The sequence below is a fragment of the Leptodactylus fuscus genome, chromosome 7 (genome assembly GCF_031893055.1).
Source record: "Leptodactylus fuscus isolate aLepFus1 chromosome 7, aLepFus1.hap2, whole genome shotgun sequence".
Classification (NCBI taxonomy): Eukaryota; Metazoa; Chordata; class Amphibia; order Anura; family Leptodactylidae; genus Leptodactylus; species Leptodactylus fuscus.
In genome coordinates this window covers 65,416,684-65,440,969 of record NC_134271.1, presented here as the reverse complement: position 1 = coordinate 65,440,969, position 24,286 = coordinate 65,416,684, and the positions used below count along the sequence as shown (strand labels likewise).

Here is a 24,286-nt window from a genome sequence, read left to right as displayed (position 1 = left end):
ACTTCCGGTGACGGCTTGTAGGCCCGGTTCCTGTCACCAGTGGTCCCTAACTATGACAACGTTCACCCCAACTATCACAAAGAACCATATCTTCAACAGCTCAAAGTCTTCCTTGATGAAGTCCAGCAGCAGGCCCAGTTGTCCACAATCCGCAGTTTCCTGAAGTTATACACCACTATGCCAGTAGCTATGTATGCTGTTGTCAATCGTTACGGGAGGGGAGAGGGTGCCAATGACTCGAATTTGATCTCGAGGAGATAAATATAGGGCTTGTATATGGGAAAGAATAATGGGGCTATGGCACGTTGGGTTAGGGTGGCTTAGAGGAACTGCCAGTCCACTCTATCGAAGGTCTTCTTCATGACTGCCTTAGAGTGACAAGCATGGTGGATGGCAGAAAAGGCCTTCAGAGTGTTACCCCAAGCCTCCCTCTAAGGCAGGGGTAGGGAACCTTCGGCTCTCCAGCTGCTGTGAAACTACAACTCCCAGCATGCTCCATTCACTTCCATGGGAGTTCCAAGAACAGCAGAGCAAGTATGCATGCTGGGAGTTGTAGTTTTGCAACAGCTGGAGAGCCGTACGTTCCCTACCCCTGCTCTAAGGCAGCGCCGCACCTCCCATGAGGCGACCTGAAGCGACCGCTTCAGGCGGCGCTATGCCAGGGCCTCGGGAGGGCGGCATTTTTGATGACCTAAGCCAATCCAGGACAAGCTGTCCTGGACTGGCTTAGCGTCACCGTGTCTGCAGCCTGACACGGGAAGCGAGCGGTGTATTGGGGCGGCCCTGCTGGACGCAGTTCTGCTCCAGCGGCCGCCCCTCACACTCAGGCAGAGAGCAGGTCCTCTCCCTGCCTGCTCTCTGCCTGCGAACGCTGCTCACTCCGCTCAGCCCCGCCCCTTTCCGCTCGGCCCCGCCCCTTTCCTGTGACACCACCCCCCCTCAGCTCCGCCCCTCCACCGGGGGGGGGGGGGCGGCTTTCTGACACCGCTTCAGGCGGCAGAAAGCCCAGGTTCACCCCTGCTCTAAGGGATCTTTCACACGGGGCAAAATGGCCGTGCGGGATTGCCTACATAATCCGCGCGGTTAAAAAGCCTCTCCATAGAGTTCTATGGGGAGGCTTTTTACCGCACGGATTCTGGCGGCAAGCCCGCACGGAATTCGCACAGAGTCGCGCCAAATTCAGAGCCATTTTGCCCCGTGTGAAAGCTCCCTTAGGGTGCATTCACACGGAGGAAAATGGTGAGGAATTTGGTGTGGAATTTCAGCTCTGAAAAAGAAGCCTACCATAGACTTTAATGGGTTGGTTCCTTTTCTGCTAGCAAATTCCACACCAAATTCCTCACCATTTTCCTCCGTGTGAATGCACCCTAAGGTATAAATCCCACCTGATCCAGGTGTATCCAGTCTCCCATGTGGCGAATGAGCTTATTGGATATCAGTTTTGCATATGTCTTGGTGTCTTTGTTAGGCAGATGGGCACAATTGTGGGTCCTTACCCTCTTTAGAGAAGAAATAATATGAGCATGAAGGGAGGAGATAAAGAGGTGTGAAGGGAAATAATGTTGAAAACCTTTAGTAAATGTGGGGAAAGTTCACGCACAAAGGATTCATAAAAATGGGGGTTTCATTTATTATTTTTTAACTTTAGAGGGAGTCTAACAGCAGACAAAATTGATATTAAAGAAATAATACTACCTTGTAGGACTGCTTTACACTTTTTTTGTAGGTGCCTTTCTTCTGCATTTCAGCTCCATTTTCATGAAAATATGTGTTTTATTGATACGCAGATTAACAGAGAAGGAGTTTAGGGGCGTTTCTTCTCCTGGTGGGACTTCTGTCTCTGTTCTAGATAATCACATCTAACTGCCACACAGTGGTTATCTAGAGCAGAAAGTGAAGTCCCAGCTGCAGAAGAAATGACCTAAAGTCCTTTTCAGCTCATTTGCATAAGAATAAAATCCTAAGTTTCATGAAAATGGAGCTGCAATGCAGAATAAAAAAAAGGATCTTCATGTCAGTAGTTTTATGGCGATTTTCCTACTGACAGACTCCATTTAATGTTTCTAAAACTTACATTATTTAACACTGTTCTTGAGTCCTCTATAGGGGATTTCAACTTGGAATCTTCTGTTCTTTTACGTATGTAATGCAATGTCTTTTAAACCCCGTCACAAACGGTAAATGTAAATGTCAATGCCCTTTTCTTATCCTGGGCACTAGGAAGTGGCACATGGCTGTGAGTGCACAACCAAGCAGCTGCTTCCCACAGTTTGGGAGATGCACCCGCTATTCTGTGTAAAGTCAAATGCATTGGAATAAGGCCCTTTAGTGACAGACATAGAAAGTCTATGGGTGGATAACTAATGGGTTTAAAAAAAAGCTAATCCGTACATGATATGTACCCCGTCCCCATGCATATATGTACTGCAGCTAAGCTCCCATTGCCACTACACAGGGCATGGAGCTAACTATGTAGTATGGGAGTGAGAAGTGGACCCATATAGCTGATCTGTGTGGGGGCTGTCAGCCCTGCACTAATCACATTTTTATAGATTATCATAAGGAGAAGCCATAAGTTACAAATGACTAGACAACCCCTTTAGGCTAAGGCCCCATGGGACGACTTTCAGCTATAAAGCATTGCAGGAAAAACCATGGCAGCAATGCATCACAGTTCTTCGCGCAGCGCTTTAAACAGAAGTTTTGCGGAGTTTTCCTCCACGGACTTTCTGTTTCAATTATATCTATGGGGAAACCACCGGCGTTTACGTAGGTATAATTGACATGCTGCGATTTCCAAAACCATGCGTTTTGGAAATCCCAGCGTGTTCATGCGATGGTTTTTACCTCAACGTGGGCATGGGATTCACAAGAATCCTATCCACTTTGCAGTTACTGTAATACGCCGCAATTTTTTCTGTGGTGTTTCCGACCCGTGGGGCCCCAGCCTTAAGAAGTTGGGATGAAAACAATGGACGTTAAATGACAGATACAGATGGTGAGACTCCATTGAGTGACTGTTAACATTCACCCCGATGTTAAAAACATGACGGAATCTTTCTGACAGAGGAAGGCCAGCAACCAGGACTTTTTCTTCTGTGACAAAAGTAAACAATCATGGCAGAAGATAGTGTCCATCAAGATAATAGACACAGTTGGAGGGGTCTCCGTCAAAGTCTGTGTTTCTACCACTGTTAATGTCCATTGTGGTCTTCCTATGACAGTTGACAGCAACTGACTGTAATAACGGTTTTGTGAGTATAGCCTAAGATATTGGACTTTTATAGATTGCAGACATTCACTGTAACATTTGGAATACTACTTCTCTGCAGGGAAATACAGCTGAAGATTCGGGGCAGTTTAAACCAGTCGTGAGGCCATAGAGCAGAGAGCTGTGATATAATCTGTGTGTTCAGGACAGAATTGATCTTTGACCATCCATGTGGTTCTCCACAGCTCAGACAGTCTTCTATGCGCTGGTCAGACTCTATGGAGGTGTGTGTGCTGCTGGCTCATTGCCGTCCAATCCTGCAATTTCTGCTACAATCAGCAAATGTCCTGCCAATAAACTACTTAGAATTTTTTTTTTCCATTTTCAAAGGAAAAGTCCTCCTCAAGAGATAACACTTTGGGCTGAGGATGTCGGTGCACGGCCATATACTGTATTGAGTGATCTTATACAATTCAGCGATGGCTGCGGAGTATTTCAAGTTTCCAGAGAATGTGGAGTTGTACAGAAGTGGAAAATTGATTTGTGGACAATGTGGTTTTATTTCTTCATATCTGCTTATTTTTTTTTGGATTTGTTGTTGTGGTTATTTAAAAAAAATGAATAGACTCCGTTTTGTAGGGACATGGGGGGGGGGGGGGTGTGGAAATAGCCATCTGGCAAAGGCTTGTGTAAATGTTTGCCATGTAGAACACATTAAAACATCATTACATTTATAAAATAATATATAGTAAAGAACACTATTCAGTTTTCAAGGTCCAACAGCAACGCTTTGTAGGGAATAAGCATGGAAACTTATTGGCATTAGAGGGGCATGGGTACAGATGTACGGGTGCAAAAGTTGAACATCATGTACATATAAGGTAAGGGGAAGGGGGGGTATAGATTTTTTTTTATAAAGCTACAAGAAACTTAAGCTACATTCCTTCTACAGTGCTAATAGCTGAGTCACCTTGCTGCCCATACATTACCATACATTACCTCTACAGCATTTTTGGCAAGTATCTTTAAATTTTAATATTAATATTGGATTAATAATGCAGAAATTTGCTAATAAAGCAGCTTAGATTTGCATTAAACTTCTAATAATGCAGCATGGTGGATCGCTGGTTAGCACTGGGTTCGAATCCAACCAAAGGCAACAGTAGCATGGAGTTTGTACGATATATCTATATCATTTTAATGGGAGTCAGAAGAGTTTTTATTTTTCCTGTAACTGATTTTTGTGAGCTAGAGGGAGAAAAAAAAGTGACATAACCTATCCTCAGGCGGATTCAGTGGGAGATGAAAAAACTGCGGAGGAGGCTCAAGTGCAATGGGACTTGCCAGAACCTCCGGACGAGCGGAATAATAGCATCGCTTCTGCCACTGCTGGCTTCATGCAGGGCAGGAGCATAGCGATGTTGCAGGCATCTGTGCTGGCGTCTAACCGTCCCCGGCATCCGCCTCTCTATTACAGCGGATGCCGAGTCTGTAATGGCGGCCCCTTCCCCACAAAGGGTAAACTACCCCCCCTCCAGGCTCGCTCCAGTGCACTTAGCCCCTCATCCCTCCCCCCTCAGAGCAGCAGATACATCACTTGACTTATGACCAGAAAAGTCAAGGGATGTGTAAAAAAAAAAAAAGAATAAAGTAAGATAGTGGACAAACAAAGCAGTTTTGCTGAAGCAATGTATTTCGGAAAAGTCTTACATTCACATTAACAAGCAGTATAGATAGGATCCTTGTGATGGGACAACCCCTTTAAATGGCTACATCAACACTAGTATCTGTGCATCTGTGCCGGCGTCTACACTCCCCGGCATCTGCCTCTCTATTACAGCAATACTGTAATAGACAGAGGCGGATTCCGGGTCTGTATTCGCATTGTGAAGGCTAGACTGGTCTATGAGCGTGCACGCAGGGCTACATATGCATCTCGCCGCTGGCTTTGCATATGTAACCCCGCCCACCAATGACGCAACAAAGCCAGAAGAAAGAAGAATTTACAGCAACGAAGACCGGTGAGTATGTGACATGGGAATACCCCTTTAAGTCTCCCTTTAGTGCTCCCCCCCCCACTCCCCATAGCTGGATAACTTGGGGGAAGACCAACCCCCCCATCTAGCACTTACCTTTCATTATTTACAATCCTTACCTTTTTTTTTCCGCCATGAGATATATCCATATACCAAAGATTGTTTTGAGATAAGATAATCCTTTAATAGTCCCACAATGGGGAAATTCAGTGTGTTACAGCACCATGGATAATACAGTAATATATTATAAGAAGGAATACATACTAGCTCATAGCAGATAGAAAGATACTAGGAGTCACAGCAACTAAAAAGAGGACTTCAGGATCATTTAGTTCTCTGTGCGGAGAGATCTTCGCTTAGCCTGATGTAGATTATACAGCCTGATCGCAGTTGGCAGGAAGGATCTCCGATAGCGCTCCTTCTCACACTTGGGGTGAAGCAGTCGGTCACTTACAGGACTGCCCAGTGCTGTCACGGTCTCATACATGGGATGGGAGTTGTTCTCCAGCATGGAGCTCACAACGGACAGTATCCTTCTGTCACCCACCACCTGTACTGGATCCAGGGGGCTCCACATGACAGAGCTGGCTCTTCTAACCAGCCTGTCAAGTCTATTTCTGTCTATATTGACTTGCACACACAATTGTCTCATCATCTCCTATATATATATATATATATATATATATATATATATATATATACACACACACACACACACATACACACTGCACATATATAGGGGTTGTTCTATATCTGAATCTATTAGTGCATGTTAATTGCAAACTGCATATATAATAACAACTGTTTACTTTATATGGATCTCAGTATTACTGCACATAAATGAAATAACTAGCAAGCTCAAAAGAGAAAATTTAGAGTGCTGTCCCTTTCCTTCGTGTGCGATATTGTGTCTGCAGGGAGTCCGGACAGTCCTCTTGGGTAATTGCACCACCATTACACAGGAGGAGTGTGCTGCTTGTCTACTGAATAAACATTCCCTTTAACTTGTCATAGATCAACCCAGGCAAACACTCCGTTAAGTGCAAGTTTAACTTCAAACTGAAACTCAATAGAAGAGGCTTAACCGGGCCCCAGATGCCAATGCCCTGAAAAAAAAAAGAATCGAACTCCTAAAATTTTAGATTGCTCTTTCTATCTTTTTAAAGGACCTGTAAGTTCTCCTGACATGGTTGTTTTAGTAAATTCCAAATGGCAATTGTGGAGTATCTTATATGTTGTGCTTTTCTCTATTACTTCTACTAGAAATTGATAGATAAAAAAAAATCCACCATGTGTTACTAGTAGGGAATGCCTACAGACACAAAGTCCTCCATGCAGGATTTTGTGTCGACGGGAAAAAAAAACGGACACCAGTTGGAGAGGCTGAAAACGCCCACGGGCGGTCACCTTTGAAAACCCATTCAAATTAATGGGTTTTAAAGCCGACCGCTCACAAGCTGTTTGCTGTCCGGTTTCCCCAAGGTTTACCATGGACACCCCGGGGCGGACAGTAGCGGCAGTGTGAATGCCGCTTTAGAAACAAAAGGTACTGATTTGACTTTTTTGAAGTTCTGCATTTTTTTCTTCAATTGCCATATAAGGCTAAGACCCCACGTAGTGTCCTGCAGCAAAAAAGCAGTGGGAAAAACCATGGTGGCAGCACATCACTGTTTTTCCCACAGCGCTTTTCACAGAAAGTCTTCAGAGGTTTCCTCTGGATACTTTCTGCTTTCAATATACCTATAGGGAAACTGCTGGTATTTCCGTAATGGAAATCGCAGTGTGACCATTGTGCGTATTTTTCCGCAAAGTGGGGATAGGATTCACTAGAATCCACTTTTCTGTGACTGTAAAAAGGGGTGTTTTTTTCTCCATGGTATTTCCATTGGCATTTGCGCCACGTGGGGTCCCGGAGTAAATCAGATTTAACACTTAGATGGAGAGCTCCTTTAAAGAAGATTGTCTAGTCTAGTCTAACATCTGTACATACTGTATTGAGTAAGGAACTGATTCTTCCTGACAATACTTAGCTAGAGCATTGCTAGTGGGAACTTTCCAGCCTATTTAATATTACAAGGAAAATTAGAGAAGTGAATTAAGTATATTAAAAAAAAGTGTTCACCCCCCAAGCCACAAAACAAGATGACCTAGATGACCCCTTTAAAGGAGATTTCCACAAACATAACCATATTAAAATTTGCAGACCATTAAAATTTAGACATTTTTATAAATATAAGTGGGTATAAATTTTGATGAATTTTTAAGATTTTCTCTGACTAACTTAGGGAGTCTGCGCACGGAGTTACGCTCCGCTCGTTCAGAATGAGCGCGTGAAATTCAGATCCCATTGATTTCTATGGGTGCCGGCATACGAGCGCTACCCATTGAAATCAATGGGAGGCTTTTTTTTTTTTTTTTAAATGTAGATTGTGAGCCCCACATAAGAGCTCACAATGTACATTTTTCCCTATCAGTTTGTCTTTGGAATATGGGATGGAAATCAATGCAAACATGGGGAGAACATACAAACTCCTTGCAGATGGTTTTTTGCCCTTGGCAGGATTTGAACACCAGGACTCCAGCACTGCAAGGCTGCAGTGCTAACCATTGAGCCACCATGTGGCCCTCAAATCAATGGGAGGCTTTTTTCCCTATTACGCGCGTATCACATTGAAAGCAATACGGAAAAAACCCTACCATTGATTTCAATGGGTAGCACACGAATGCCGGCACCCATAGAAATCAATGGGATCTGGTTTTTTACGCGCTCATTCTTAATGAGTTTTACGTTCAGAATGAGCGGAATGTAACTCCGTGTGCAGGCTCCCTTAGTGGTGATAATCTGTCTTGATCAGTTGCTAAAAGATACAACTGTGATTGCTGCAACTTTCTATGGTCTGGGACTTTTCAGAAATCCAGCGATGATTTCCTTATTGTGGACAGGTTATCAGGAACAATCAATGCATGAGAAGATAATTCAGCCACAACAGGGAAGGTTCCAGACCATATAAAGATCCTGCATTCATGGTTGTATCCATTGGCAATCTATAGAAACAAAAGATTGTCATCACTAAGATGGTTCAAGAAAATCTCCGTAAAATTCTTAATTGCTTATATTTGCAAAAAAGTTGAACTTCTGTCTACAAATTTAAATTTGGTTATGTTCACAAGAAAATGCCTTTACCATCCATGTTGTAACTACTCATGGTGCATGCCGTGCAGTGTTAACACTAATTCTGGGTGGAGTTGTGCTTTATATGTGATATGATTGGCTCCCTTAACCACTAATATTTACTACATTGCAGCAGTGAATGCTGCAGAGATTGAGGTTAACTTGTGTGTCCTGTTTACTGTCCAAAAAACCTTATGGCTCCACATCAGCTCTGGAACGTACAGCGGGGAAGTCAGATCTGTCAGTGTACATTTTTGTATTCCTCCTTCTCCAGGGTAATAGACATAAGCTTGAATCTATAAACAAATTGAACCCCCTCTATATTCTTGTATTGTTTGAATGCATTTATTTGGTAACCGATATGTTAATATATTTGAAAAGAAATAACATGGATGAATTGCCAAGATTCCCAAACTGTTCTGCCAAGAAACTGCATCCACTTAGCGAACACTGCGGGTCGTTGTGTTTCATTTTATTGACTTTTTTTGTTCCACTGACAAAAGCAGAATTATTAGAAACAGCATTGAATATTTTTCGCCAATTTAGTTAATAAAAATCGATTTAGCTATTAGATTACAAAAGCTGATCAAGTAAAAGGCACATGGAATATACCGGTCACGAGAGTTTTCCTGAAAAGCCCTCACAGCTGCTGGCTGAGAACCACCTTACTGAAAGCTTTGCCTTGGTTTGCATCTGCCATGAAAGCTTCAATCTCCTCCACGGTGCGAGGAACACAAGTCAGCAATTCCATGCCATTAGCTGTGATAGCGATATCATCTTCTATGCGCACCTAAATAAAATGAAAAAGCACATGTTTACATACCTGATCAAATATTCCTTCAGCCAATACTGGCTGCTAGATATTTTTGGATGTCTAGTAGAATACCATTGAAACAGTCTGCTGAGTCTTAACTGTATGAACTTGAGACTAAGGCTAGATATGCACCAAAGAGGTGCAAAATGGCTGTATACATTATTTCAAAGCCGCCTTGTACGCGAGAGCCATCCATCTTCATGTATCTCCCATACATTTCAGTGTATGGAGAGCTCCGTAAAAGTGGCCAAAATAGAACATGACCTATATTTTGATGATTTGTGACAACAGACCATCAAAATAAAGCCGATTGCACAGAACAGTATGCTAACTGGCCGCCGTGAATGAACAGCATGTGGGCGACACATGGATGTCATCAGTGTGCTGTCTGTGCACTGGCTGTACTTCCGTGACCCCTTTCATTCAATGAATAGGAGCTGTAGAGACAGGGCTGCAAAATCAGACAGGAATAGGACTTGTTCAAAAAGAAAGAAGATTCAAAAGGTACATGTATCTATAAGTCACAGCCAGAAGAATAATGAATGAAGATACACTAAAATTTAACTTTTATTCGTCTGTTTAAAAGTATGAATACAATAAACGAATTGCTCTGAATATTGACTCATTGACTTAGTGTGTGGTGTCTACAAGAGTAAAGGAAGCCTGATAGCCCCTCCGTAGGTGTTAAAATGTAAGTATTGAATTGTAATAGGTTGACTATTCTAGATGTTGACCATATTATTGCCAACCCCAACTTCTCACCTCAAGGCACCCTTTTAGATAGGTCTGTGATAGATTTAGTAATTATCCTCCTGTGGACTACTAGAGCGCTAGGGGATCATAGGCAAAAATTGGGAATCCAATACTAAAAGGACTGATTCATAGTTTCTGAATTCAGCCCCACTGAAAATTTCCCTATTACCAATTCCTCCCCAACATAAAAATACACACGCTCACCAGAATTCACTAACACCAGGTAGGTATATACTATCACTGACACTAGTCTAGGGTCAGCGTATATACGGGGCATTGGCAACATTGACTAACCTTTCACCTATATTAGCACCAACATTCACAAAGCAAAACTGCCTGACGTGTTTCTGCTGCCTACCGCAGCTCATCAGAGGCAGACAAACACAAAGATAGTCTATAGTTGATTAGAGCATTTAGAGCACTATAACGAGCAGCATATTCACATGCCCGGTCAGCCGTGATGTATGGTGTTAGTGAATTCTGGTGAGCGTGTGTATTTTTCTGTTGGGGAGGAATTGGTAATAGGGAAATTTTCAGTGGGGCTGAATTCAGAAACTATGAATCAGTCCTTTTAGTATTGGATAAAGGTATTTTGGACAAACAATTCAAGTTCAGTTAAGTTAGATGGTCGCCGAGCATGGACAGCCCGCTTCAAATCATCCCACAGATGTTCAATGATATTCAGGTCTGGGGACTGGGATGGCCATTCCAGAACATTGTAATTGCTCCTCTGCATGAATGCCTGAGGATTTGGAGCGGTGTTTTGCATCATTGACCTCTTGCTGCATAAACTCTGAAAAGGAAAAAGGGTCCTATCCTGATCTTATCCGACCCAGAAATTTGACCCCCAACCTCATCCACAACAACGGCCCAGGAAGAGACCTAACACGGGTAAGATGCAGATTCATCTAAATGGGGGTTCTTGTGAAGGTCGGGGGACAGAATGGCCTGAATGCCAAGAAATTATTTTTGTGTCTTTTCCTATCCCCTACACTGAGGCTAGCTTCACATCTGCGTTGGAGACTTTGCCTCAGTTTCCCCCTAAAATTGGTAGAGAGAAAAGTCCTGCATAGACAGTATAAAACTGGTCGAAACCCAACATGCACCAGAAAGACCCATTATAGTCTTACCGCTGTTTTATTGGATGGGTTCTCCTTTGTTCGGGTCACCATGTTGATATTGTTCCAGTCCTTTATGGTAAAGGGTATTTTGCAATTTCAACAAGGGCTTCATCGAGGTGGCCTCTGGTGGGCAAATCAGAGTCATCTAATGTGATAGGTGCTCTGAGTCTTCTGAAGGCCCAGTTTCCACTTCCATATCAATTGGATATTTATAGGGGTGGAAAGATGTATTAGATTGTCTTTTCTTGAATAATTTATGTCTCAGTGATTGATTTTTGAGAGCAGTATCTGAGGGATCTCTTTGCTAGACCTTTTTGGGTGTCTTTTCTCATGTTACAGAAAGTTTCTTGTCTGGTGTCTTTCTAGTAAGATCACTGGTAATAAACAACTGCCATTGAGCGGGGTTAATACTGCCAGACTGGTGAAGATCTAATTGTAAATGGTTATGTGGGAAATTTCAGGCTTGTGCTTCACAAGTATTTTAGAATTAAAATCTATTGTAGTAGAACTTGGATGTCTCAGCTGTAGTTTAGGTAGTGGAGAGTGGGTGTAGTGCTTTCTCTGATGGATACAGCAGGTCCAGTGCTGCTCTGCAGTGACTTATAAAGTGTACGGCTGCAGCACAGCAAACCATAAAGGCTACAGGGTGCACAAAGCAGCTCATCTGCTTGCAGATTATTAGTTGATTTTCTCAGCAGTAATACTGTGCTCTGACATGAAACAGGTATGTTCTCAATGACACTAACAGACCCTGCAACCACATACGGTATAAGTGGTTTAGGAGTGATTTTGCTACTGTGAAACTCATTTTTGCAAACTTATATGGTATGGAATCAGTATTACTTCCAGAGGGAAAATGTTAAATATTTTCTTAGTTACTGCAGCTTAGTCCTCTTTAAGTGAACTGGAGAGAATTGTAGTATTGGTTGCAGTCACTACACACAGTATGACACCATGTTACATTATATACTGAGCTATGCCTGGCCATGATGCATAGCGGGCCCAGATGTTGGTGGGGGGTCCAAATCCCAACGCCCCTTCCAATGTGCTACTGATCTAGGCTTATCAATGGTAAATTCCTGAAAAACTCATTTACACATTAACAGGGAATTGCCACCAGTTTTCTTTGTACATAGGAGTGGAGACTATAATTGATGAGGGTACAACATACGATAACAGACCCAATGGGAAAGAAGAGGCTACATCATCACAGGTCCGTCTACTAGAGTCAAAGCCATGATGAACTGAACGCAAGGACTACTATATACAGGGTGTTGTTATCTTAAAGGGAACTACTTTACCTTCTCTGCTGTTCTGAACAATAAGAGAACACTCAAATATTTCTAGGCAGTAGGTATTCACTTTTTATTAGTATTAAACTTTGTTCAAAGACATTAAACAAGAACAATGTACATTAATCTGCAGGCATATTCCTGTGTATAGACCTGCCACATCCTGCCCTGCAATATATGACTCCCCCTCCAGGCCATATTATTTAGTATTAATTAGTATAACTATGTTAATTGGTAGCCAAATAGTTCTTCAGAAAAGGATTTTCTGGCAGCAGATTATACTTGTTACCCATTAAAGTAAGTTACTGCAGGGTGGGAGCCTCTTGTTTGCCTGTAGGATGTTGCATTTTGTAATAAAGCCAACAATTGACTGAATGATTGACGCCTACACACAGCAGAAGCCATTCTGAGTACATGCAAACTATCATCTCAATAGGAATCCATAACATTAGAGGCAAGAGGTCCTACATGCCTCGTTCTTTATCCATATTTATTGGGAAATGGCTATCTTTCAGCATAAGAATGGATACTGTTCGTATATAGACAATCATGAATTATGAATAGTACTAGAAGTATGAAACATTGAATCCTATACAAATGGATGCCCTTCCCCCTGGGGATATCCATTTACATTTGCTTTTAGTGGATCACCAAAATGTCATATAATAAGTCATTATTTTTATGTTCTATATTTTGTATCATAGGTATATTTCAGGGAGGACAGGTAAACTGATGGGTATTTTACACGACCAGTTCTTTGTAAGTGAAGGGTATGGGTAATGAAGGCAGTAGTTGGGCCTAAAGTCACCCTGTAGCTCTAGCCTTAAAGGGAATCTGTCAGGGACACTAAACCATGCACCTGGGGATTTAGTGCCCCAAATAACCATGTAGCAACAGAAAACCGATAGCCTTGAAGTGTTTTCTGATAAGGCCCTAAGTAGCGAGCTGCGGCAGAAAAGACTGCGGAGGAAACGCATCCTGGTTTTTTTTGCAGCGCTTTTCACAGAAAGTCTGCAAAGTTAATCCTTTCCTGACATCTGCCATACTCTTATGGGTCTTTGAATATGGCATCCATACTAAACAGCTGTGATCCGGCAGTAATGCTTGTAGGGCCGCTGATCCCCACTCCAGAGGCATCCCTTCTCTCTTATCTTTTGTTGCCGATGCGGCTCCTGCACTGCAAGACTGTTAGTTAGTATGGCACATTGAGCCTTAGTGAAGGCTCCTAAGCCTGTCAGAGTAATACAAATATTGAGGCCTACCTTTAGCTGGCCTCAGTAGTTATCCAATAATTCATAGGCTACAATACAGTTGTATTGCAGCCTATAGTACAAGTGATCTTGTGAAAGCAGGTTTACATCCCCTTGGGGGCTTAAATAAAAGTAAATAAATAGTAAATAAATGTTTTTAATAGTATTAAAAACATTTCTTTTCTATCCTACAGGATAAATAGCTGAGGTGGGGAGGAGACCCCCAGGTATAATGGCAATGGGGTGTTGTTTTACCTCCACTGTGAATGTAGCCACAAGTGCACTCCTGCTCCTATTCATTTTAATGGAGGTCCTGGAAATAGTACAGCATTTCTCCAGTGTTCCCATGAAAGTGAATGACAGCAGGCGTGCGTCTGTGTTCATTGCAGCTATGATCACAACACCCCACTGTTATAAGGATTAGTGGGGGTCCTAGCAGTTATACCCCCATTAATAAGTCATTTATTCTCTATTTTTAAAAATAATTTATTAAATTATATCTTGGTATTTTTTTTTAAACAAAAAAAAGAAAATAGAGATTCAAAATGAAAAGAATTGTCCATAGGGTTGGAAAAAAAAAAAAATCAAGATTTTATTTTCTGGCAAAATCATTAAGCTCTACAAGGCTACTTATTCACCAGCCAATAATCTGAAAAGGAGACTATTTGGTATGGAAATGAACAACTGCTCTCAACTTACTGTAGATTTGGTTTGAGGTAGGGTAGATTTAACGTACAGTGTGTAGTTTTAGGCAGTGATGTGGAAAAATTGCAGCAAATTAAGGCTTAATTCGACAACTTAGCATATCCATTTAACAGATGCAAAACATGGATGTAAAAAAGGGATGCAAAGAGGTGGCCATCTGCTTACCTAGAAATCAACGTGAAATTTTTTTTTTTTTGGACAGACAAACATAGAATACCATACTTTTGAGTTTGTCAAAGAAAATGAACACTGATCTGTTTTTTTTTTCTTTACCATTGATCTCTACGTAAACTGATAGCCATCCATTGTTTTTAATCCATTAAACTGATCTTCTAAAGATCAGATTTAAAAACACATGATCTGAATGGAGCCTAAGAATAATTTAAAAAAAAATAGCAGTGTTAATTTTAACTGAGAAAAATAAACTTTTAAGTGAATAGACCAAAGAAAGATCTAAATCAAATCAATATTTGGTGCGACCGTCCCTTTACATTCAAAACAGCATCTATTCTCCTTTGTTCACCTGCCCACAGTTTGTGATGAGCTCGGCAGGGAGGTTGTACTACACATCATCTGTGGATGTGGTCTCACTCAAATCCTTCTGTCTCTTCATGTAATCCCAGACAGATCTGATGATGTTGAGATCAGATCGCGGACAGTCATATTATCACCTTGTCCAGGGCGGTCACATCAGATATGCAAGGTGTTTTTACATGTGTGCGTTTACATACAGCATATCTGTTCTGAAAGTTTCTGTTCTTATATGAATGGGACTTGCAAGAATCCAAGCACTTGCTACAGAAACAACCCCAAGACATGCCACAAATCTACTGCATGTGAACATTCCCTGACCGTGGCTGTTTTTAGGTTACAGGGCAGAACGATGCTTGATTTTCGCTTGAATAATGCATCGTAAAGGACAGACATCCCTCAGTGTCACAGCCAAGAATCTTCACTCCATAAAAGTCGCTGTGTAACGGAGGTCAGGATTTTTATGAGATAACATATTTACTTCTAGGTGGAGGTGCCAACTTCCCTGCAACATATTAACTTCCAAAGGATGAATATTCTTAAACTAATTAACTTACAGCTTGTACCAAAAGGAAGCGTTTATGATGCCCGCTGTGCCAGATCTCACCAGCAAATATGCCGATAGTGGAATTCTCTATCTTATCAGCAGAATATGGTCCTGATGAATCACATAACAGCTGCCCATGATCGACCCTGACCTTGTTTCACAAAAAATGACTCACAAGCCATAAAATGAATGGACTTCAGCAAGATGTTATCAGTGTGAAGATAAATGGACTGACAGCACAGATCAGAAACGCCCCACTTCATGGGGAACAAGTAAAGAGAGACGCATATTGTAGAAGGCAGAAGGCCAGGCCACAGGATAGCTCAAATCTCTGCCATTCTTCTGATAAAAGCAAAGTGGTGCAGTTTTACTCTCAAATCTGAGATGTCATAACAGCCAATTTAAAAACCAGACTGATCTGTGGTAAATCCACATATTGGCGTGGCTGACAGCTGCCAAGTGTGAACACGCCTTAAAGCTATAGATTAAATTGGGGGAATTAACAAAATAGCTCACAGCTAATAAAACATATGAAGAAACCCCCTCAGCAATATTTCCCAGCAAATGCACTGTCTGGGTATTACAAATAGGGTGTGAATAGGGGGCAACATGGTGGCTCAGTGGTTAGTATTGCAGCCTTGCAGCGCTGGAGTCCTGGGTTCAAATCCTGTCAGGAGCACCTGCTGCAAGGAGTTTGTATGTTCTCCCCGTGTTTGCGTGGATTTCCTCCCATTCTACAAAGACATACTGATAGGGAAACAAAGTACATTGTGATCCCTATATAGGGCTCACAATCTACATATAACAAAAATGTTATGAACAGAACTTTTTACACCTCTTGCTGATGTACTCCCCCAAAATGGATTTTTTTGAGATGACGAAAGACATTGCTAAACTGTTCCAGTGTAACTCTGCTGACGGCTAAAGTCATGTTGGCACTGCTCAGTTATAGCCATCATTCACGGGTCTCAGATACAATACACTCTTTACAAAGCAATTGTCAGGACACTTGTCCAAAGCAACTAGGCCTGAGGAACGAGCTTTATTCTCCCAAAATAATATCGGCAACCTTTTTTTGTTATACATTACCTGACTTTTAGCTTTTAGCGATTGTACTCTGTAGTACTGTTGTTCGTTTGGTTTTTTTTTTCTATTTTTTTTTTTAGATCTACAAGATTCTGGGATAAGAGCCTAAGATGTAAATTACTCAGTTTTAAAGCCTGGAAACTGATTTCTAAGGCAATGTTTGAACCTCATTTTTAAGGGAGTCTACCACTTCCCCCACCAGATTAAACTGCTTCGACCACATTAATAAACAAAATACTTTTGTTATGTATATCATGATTGTAAATTTGGAGAAAAGCAACTTTGATATCTTATGCAGATTAGGCGGTTGGTGTACTGGGGGCGGGCTTTCAGCTCTGGGAAAAGTGCTCTTGCCAATCCAATAGGATGGGTAACATTATAGCAGTGAAAGGATCAACTCCCACTACACAAGGTAGTGCAGGCAGGAAATGACGGGGATCTGAGTGGCAGGAGTAGTGCTCCAGGGAGCAGAAGCCCCGCCTTCAATGCACCAACTTCCTAATTTACATAAGACTTCAAATTATTTTCATTTCCAAATCTACAAAAGTGATATACATAACAAAAGTATGTTGTTTATCAATGTAATATGTTCTATAATGTAGCGGTGACAGCTGAATACACTTGAGGGAGGTGAGAGAGTGTGTCTTACATTAAAAGAGTAAATTTGATATACCTAATAGTAAGAGTTACATATGATCATATTGATCATAGTATGTGAATAGGAGCAATCAATCTATTGTTACTGAAATGTTTCATCTGTGAATGACACAGACCAGCTACATACAGAAAGGAGATGTCAGTTTGTCCATAAGACTGCAGCTGATCAGTTTCTGACAACCTGCTATTGTCTTGTTACCCCTAATGTCAGGTATTTAAAGGCAGACTGCTTGAGATAAGATGATGAATACAAAGATTCCTTACCAGAGTTTGCATTGCATTTTGTCCAGGACAGAAAAATACTCCTTTTAACTTTTTTTCAGTACTGTTCTATTTGAAGAAATATAAATAACTAATACAAAATGTTAATAGGCTGCTTTTTGTGTGAGGAAACCGTCACTATAAGCATGGGGATGAAGGAGCTCAAAGAGTACGTAATGCTATACCCTCACACCCATCTGTGGCGGTGTCAGTGCCGATACCTTATCTTACCATGGGTTTAGTAGTGGTAAGATTCCTTTTTTCAACATGCTAAAAAGAGAAGTGTTGGTCACTGCCTGCCATTAAAAACAAATGCACAACATGCACGTACATCCAAGTCCAGACTCAAGACAGATACGTTAAGCTGTGGCACAGACAGCCCAATATACTGTATCTGATGCTGTACTTTATCACTTGGATATACTTGCCTCTGGCTGCCTTTTGGGCGTTCACCTCACCCAGGATCTTATAAACCCAAGCCAAGCACCCAGACCAACCTCTGACCATTTACCTCACAGCAGCGAGTGGTAAAGATTGGTTTAAGTTGTTAGAGTAGCAGTTCACTATTTATTGTCCCCTCTATTCAATGTTGGCGTGATCGGTGTGAGGTGTAAAATTTACATTTAGTAGTTGTATAATTTTGTAGATATTGTGACCTGTGCTGATCCATGACTTTCAATGTATCCCTATGGAAATCAGAGTAAAACGCTCATTGGAATACATTGAAAGAGTGCGTTCTGCTTCAGTGAGTAACAGAATGACCTGGAGCAGCTCCGAAGCAGGTTATGTGGGGCAGTGCAGGTCACTATATCTACGGAGTTACACAACTAGTAAATGTAACACTTACATCACCACACTCAAGCATCAATGTAGAAAAGAAGGGGGTGAATGCATCCTCCTCGACCCCTCCAGAGTAGTCTCACCTGCCCAAACTGACTTATGACCTGTTGGTGCAACCTCTGCTTAGCATCAGTAGTATAGTCGTGCTGTTGATGCTATACATGGCTCTCTTCAAGAAATAGGAAAAGTCTTGTGTATGAATACACATGAGACTTTTTCAGAGCGTAAATTTGCCTGTACAAGGATCTGATACCTGTACAGTCATTATTGCAACCTCTGTTCCTTACACTATTAATACAGCATCTAGTGCATTGCTAATGGTAAGAAATATGGAATAGTAATAAAGGGCATTCATTTCCTTGTGGTCACTTACCCCGCCAAATCCCCTGAAGCGCTGGAGAACCTGGCTGTTGATGAAGCAGGACTGAGCAGGATTAGCCAATGCCTGATCAAGGACGTGGTCAATGAAGTAGATTCCAGGCTCTATGGTCAGGACCATCCTCTCTTGCAGAGTCCGGGCAGTACGGAGGCTTTTCAGACCAGGCAAGTCAATGCGGTCAACACCCTAAAAATTAAACAGAATATTATTGTTACAATAAAAAATGTAAGAGGGTAAGGGACCACATCTCGCACATTCAAATGATTTTCCCACTAACAACACTTATTCAGAATAGGAGATCAGTCTCTCATCTCTAGGGACCTGACCACTGAGACCCAGTGATCGGGAGAATGGGGTTCCAAAAGTTTTTTTTATGTGTATAGAGAGGAGGTGTGCATGCATGGCCATCGTTCCAGGCTTAGAAGATCAGTAGCACCACCAAAAACCCAGAGGATGCACAGTGTCATGGCTGGGTGGTAAGGAACGCCCCCTCTGATAGTACAGAGATATGTAGGAGAAAGGGAGGGGGTCGAGCGCCCTTCTGACAGTGAAGAGATATCGGTAACTGTACCAATATCTCTTGCCCCAGGGCACATAACAGGAAAGCCAACAGTACGCTGAATTCAGTGCACTGTTGGCTTTCTAGCGGTTTATAAAACCGTGTGTGCACGAGGACATGAAAGGTTCTCTTCAAAGGAGCTTTACTGCTTTTGTCTGACCATGACTGTCAACCATTTATGAAGGAGTTGGAGGTTTGGCCTGCCAAATCCATAGCCTTGGAAAATATTAATTACTGCTAAAGGGGCAGCAATTTCAGGCAAGATAACAACTGAGGTTATTTGCACTAAAATTCTGCAGTAAAGCGCTGCATTGCTTTATTGGTTTGTGGATTACCTGCTCTTATTAAAGGGTCTTCCCATGACTTTGTAATTGATAACCTATCCTTAGGACAAGTCATCAATTGAAGATTCATAGGGATATGACACCCAACACACCCGCGGATCAGCTGCTTGAAGCAGCAGTGACACTCCCTGAGCATGGTTCCGGTTTCACAAGCCATGTGATGTTACATTCACTAGACATATATCACCTGAATGTGCTTGGAACCACAGCTCCGCTTAATCACTTGAAGGTGGCTGAGTTACAGTCACTCTGCTTGGTAAGTACTGAATAGGCCACAATCTCTACACGCAGCTGATTGGTTGAGGGCCCTGATAACGTCCCCTGACGATCTTTAATTGCTGACCTATCCTAAAAATAGATTATCAATTGTTTAGTCTGGAAACCCCAAGACGGTACCATCACTAGTTTGGGAGGAATTTTTGACCTGCGAGACTCCATTCATCAGGGTTTTTCCCCTGTAGATACATCTCCTATCCATAGGGGAACTTTCAAGGCCAATTCTAGTGTTCATTGGGGGTTCAAGCCATCAAACATTTAGCCTCTAACCTGAGGATAGGAGATAAATGTTATCAATAGAAAAACACTCTTAAGAATGAAGATATCAGATAATTTGTTTTTTCCTGTATTACTTTTCACAGAAAGTTTGCAGAGGTTTCCTCTGTGGACTTTCTGATTCAATTATACCTATAGGGAAATTTCCGGTGTTTCCGTACGTACGTTTGACATGCTGAGATTTCAAAAGCGGCAACTGTTTTGAAAATCGCAGCATGTCCATTATGTATATTTTACCGCACTGTGGGGATGAGATTCACTAGAATCCCATCCACTACACAGTGACTGTAACACGCCACGTTGGGCCCTGGCTAAAGTGGTTTATCTCACAAGCCGTGCTAGTAATAGATGGCACTTATGGGTTAAAAAACAGCCAAATAGGATTTTGTACGTCCATTTGTACGTCAACACTCACCATCACCATTTAAACAAGGTATATCGGGATGCGTAGCTACCAAAGTTTCAGACATGTAGTCCTACAACTGTCTGAAAGTCACAGGCTTGCACATGATTGTATACTGAGCCCTTTTACTTTGGAATAAAAAGAGACACTAAACATGATTCATGAAGTACAATGTACATAAAAGCTAATGTGAATGTTTTTCCTGTTTTCACTGGTTCTCCAGATTGTACTTTTATTCTAAATAAACGGTGCAGCCAAATGGTCAGTCCAGATCAGCCAGCAGAACTATCACAATATGTTCTCCTGTCACAGAGAAGTCCTGGAATCTGCAGCGCTCACTTGCTCCAAATCCTAACAAGCAGTAAAGTATACTTTGGCCATTGGAGAGAGAAGTAATCAGAGAGCAAACACAAAACAGAATCAGCTGTTGGATGCGCCATGAGCCTGAGCCATTTCTGGCCTAACAATAATAGAGACACCCGCAGTGACAGGGTGGAAGGGGATAACATCAGGGGGAACCTATGATTATGTAACCTGCCAAACATTTAATACTGGAAGAGATGCTGCTAACTGTATGCCTCGAGAAAACATTGCTTCTGACTAAGACAAAATACCAAGGAGCCACTGCCATCTAAACTGAAATAATATTATTAACCAAAAGAAATTGTCGTCAAACAGTATAATGCACCCCACTGCTCCTCCCCACACACGGTGTAATACCTCCTACATGGTATAATGCTCCTCTGTGACCCACATAAACAGAGATACAATGCTCCCTAGTGCCCCCTATACATAATATAATGCTCCCCAGTGACACCCCCATCCTCTTCATAAATGGTATAATGCTCCCACTGGACAGTTTTTCAGATTATGGACACTTAAAAGTCATCAAAACACTGTGCAAATATTGAATAAGCAATGAATGCTGGAAGATTGCAAATCAGGTTTTTTTTTTCCCCCCTTAGGAGAAATTCTAATTTATAGATAGATAGATAGATAGATGTGATAAAGTTTATATGAAGTAAAATAGTCTGAAAATACTGTTACTAAAAGCTAAAGAAAACCTGTCAGAGATAAGAGGCATTGCTTGTTCGATTTATCATTGTCAAATGGGTTTAAAGTCACCATATACTAAACCAAGTCACCTGTATACTCCAGGATTATACCATACAATTACTTTGCTTGTTAGACTATATACACATCATTGTATGCAGTGGGAAAATACTTGGCATATACATCAAATATGGTCATAGGTCCCGCTTTCTTATACAATGGAACACCAAAAACACTGACATGAGGAATATCTATTTTTATATCCTGTGCTCAATAGACGTCATATTCCTCTGTATGGCATACAGCAGAGATATTGTGTACAATGTGGAATACTCTACTGAGTATTATCTAGGCATATTCATTTTCTTTCATCTTGCATCACTTATCTTGTACCGAGCTTGCATATTGCTATGCCTTATACTTCAGTAACAACTGGAGCTGTATTAATAATTCTGGTATGTTGGCTAATGAGGTTCAATGCTGATAAATGTAAAGTTATACATCAGAGGAAAATGTGTGTGTGATCATAGACTAAATGAGAGCATGCAATGTCATTTCATGTCTAAGGCTAGAAGGATATTGTCATATATTAAAAGGGGTATTAACTCTCAGGACAGGGATGTAATATTTCCTCTTTACAAAGCATTGTTGCAACCTCATCTACAATATGCAGTTCAGTTCTGGACACCAGTTCTTAGAAAGGATGTCTTAGAGTTGGAAGGCCACAAAGCTGATAAGGAGCATGGAGGATCTCCGTTATCAGTAAAGATTTCGAGGAACTAAATTTATTTAGTCTTGAGAAGAGCCGTCTAAGATAAGATAAAATAATCCTTTAATAGTCCCACCATGGGGGATTATATGATAAATATATATTTAAATGGCCATGCAAAAAATGGTAAAACGCTGCACCATGTGAAAGTCTGTCTACGGGTAAGTTCACACGGGGTTTTTTGGAATGGAACCTGAGGTGGAGAATAAATACAGTCCTATGAAAAAGTTTGGGCACCCCTATTAATCTTAATCATTTTTAGTTCTAAATATTTTGGTGTTTGCAGCAGCCATTTCAGTTTGATATATCTAATAACCGATGGACACAGTAATATTTCAGGATTGAAACGAGGTTTATTGTACTAACAGAAAATGTGCAATATGCATTAAACCAAAATTTGACCGATGCAAAAGTATGGGCACCTCAACAGAAAAGTGACATTAATATTTAGTAGATCCTCCTTTTGCAAAGATAACAGCCTCTAGTGGCTTCCTGTAGCTTTTAATCAGTTCCTGGATCCTGGATGAAGGGATTTTGGACCATTCCTCTTTACAAAACAATTCAAGTTCAGTTAAGTTCGATGGTCGCCGAGCATGGACAGCCCCCTCTAAAATTATCTGAAAACAAATATTGTTCAACATAGTTGTTCAGGGAAGGATACAAAAAGTTAAACTTAACTGAACTTGAATTGTTTTGTAAAGAGGAATGGTCCAAAATACCTTTATCCAGGATCCAGGAACTGATTAAAAGCTACAGGAAGCGACTAGAGGCTGTTATCTTTGCAAAAGGAGGATCTACTAAATATTAATGTCACTTTTCTGTTGTGGTGCCCATACTTTTGCACCGGTCAAATTTTGGTTTAATGCATATTGCACATTTTCTGTTAGTACAATAAACCTTATTTCAATCCTGAAATATTACTGTGTCCATCAGTTATTAGATATATCAAACTGAAATGGCTGTGGCAAACACCAAAATATTTAGAACTAAAAATGATTAAGATTAATAGGGGTGCCCAAACTTTTTCATAGGACTGTATGCAGGCCGAGGAAAGAGGCAATTTTATAGCGCAATGCACTCAGAATGTCATCCAAATGCCTTCCATCACCCAATGACTCTGATGGGGGAGGGGTTCCATTTTGATGTTACGGAGCATCAGAAGTGCCTTGGCCTGTGTGCATGAGGCCTAAGGGTAAGTTCACATGGGTTTTTTTGGTCAGGATTTTGAGGCCGTATCCACCTCAAAATCCTGACCAAAAATACGGCTCCCATTGAAATCAATGGGAGCCAGTCAGTTCTTTTTTCCGGGAGCCATTTCTTCCAGCTCCCAGAAAAAGATGCGACATGCTCATTCTTTCACGGCATCCGCCTGTAGACATCCCCTCACGACTAGGCCCGTTCATTTGGGCCTAATCCGAAGCGGACTAGGCCCAAATGAATGAGTGACCGCTTTAAAGAGCACAATACCAGCTGTTTACATCAACTAATAGTCGCTGCACCATCGATTCTAGCACTCTTGGATTTTTTTTCTGTAGCCCCCACCATTTCCGAGCAAACAATACTGTTAGTTTTGGTGACTGATATGCTATTTAGACTCCGTATTGTCAGGGGGGTGGTGTCAGGCAGGAGTAGAGAAGGGGTGTGATTCTGACACTGGGAACCTCTGATTGGAGCTCTGAATCACTCCCTTCCTGACACCGCCCATCTGACATCATAGAGCTTATCAAGCATAGAGGTTATAGCACATCAAACATCAAAACTAACTGTGCTTGGTGCTCAGGAACGGTGGAGGCCAGAAGGAAAATTCCAACTGCGCTGGAAAAAGTGGAGTGGCGCTTATTAACAGATGTTAAAATTGGAACTGGTGGAGGAGGTCCTCTTAGACTTAGATGCCTTTTCACAGCATAATAATATTAATACTTATGTACTGTAACTGCACAGAATTCTTCTT

At 41.5% G+C, this 24,286-nt stretch overlaps 1 protein-coding gene across 1 annotated transcript in view; it reads right to left on the bottom strand.

Annotated features, from left to right (window-relative positions):
* Nucleotides 1-8,875: 8,875 nt before the first annotated feature.
* The window catches only part of PEPD (peptidase D), a 186,286-nt gene continuing 170,875 nt past the window's right edge, over nt 8,876-24,286 (bottom strand). The window contains exons 14-15 of the mRNA XM_075282039.1: nt 18,650-18,841; nt 8,876-9,209 (exon numbers count right to left, since the gene is read on the bottom strand). Coding sequence (XP_075138140.1) covers nt 9,060-9,209; nt 18,650-18,841 — 342 coding nt within the window. The 3' untranslated portion in view covers nt 8,876-9,059. The remainder of the gene's footprint in view (nt 9,210-18,649; nt 18,842-24,286) is intronic.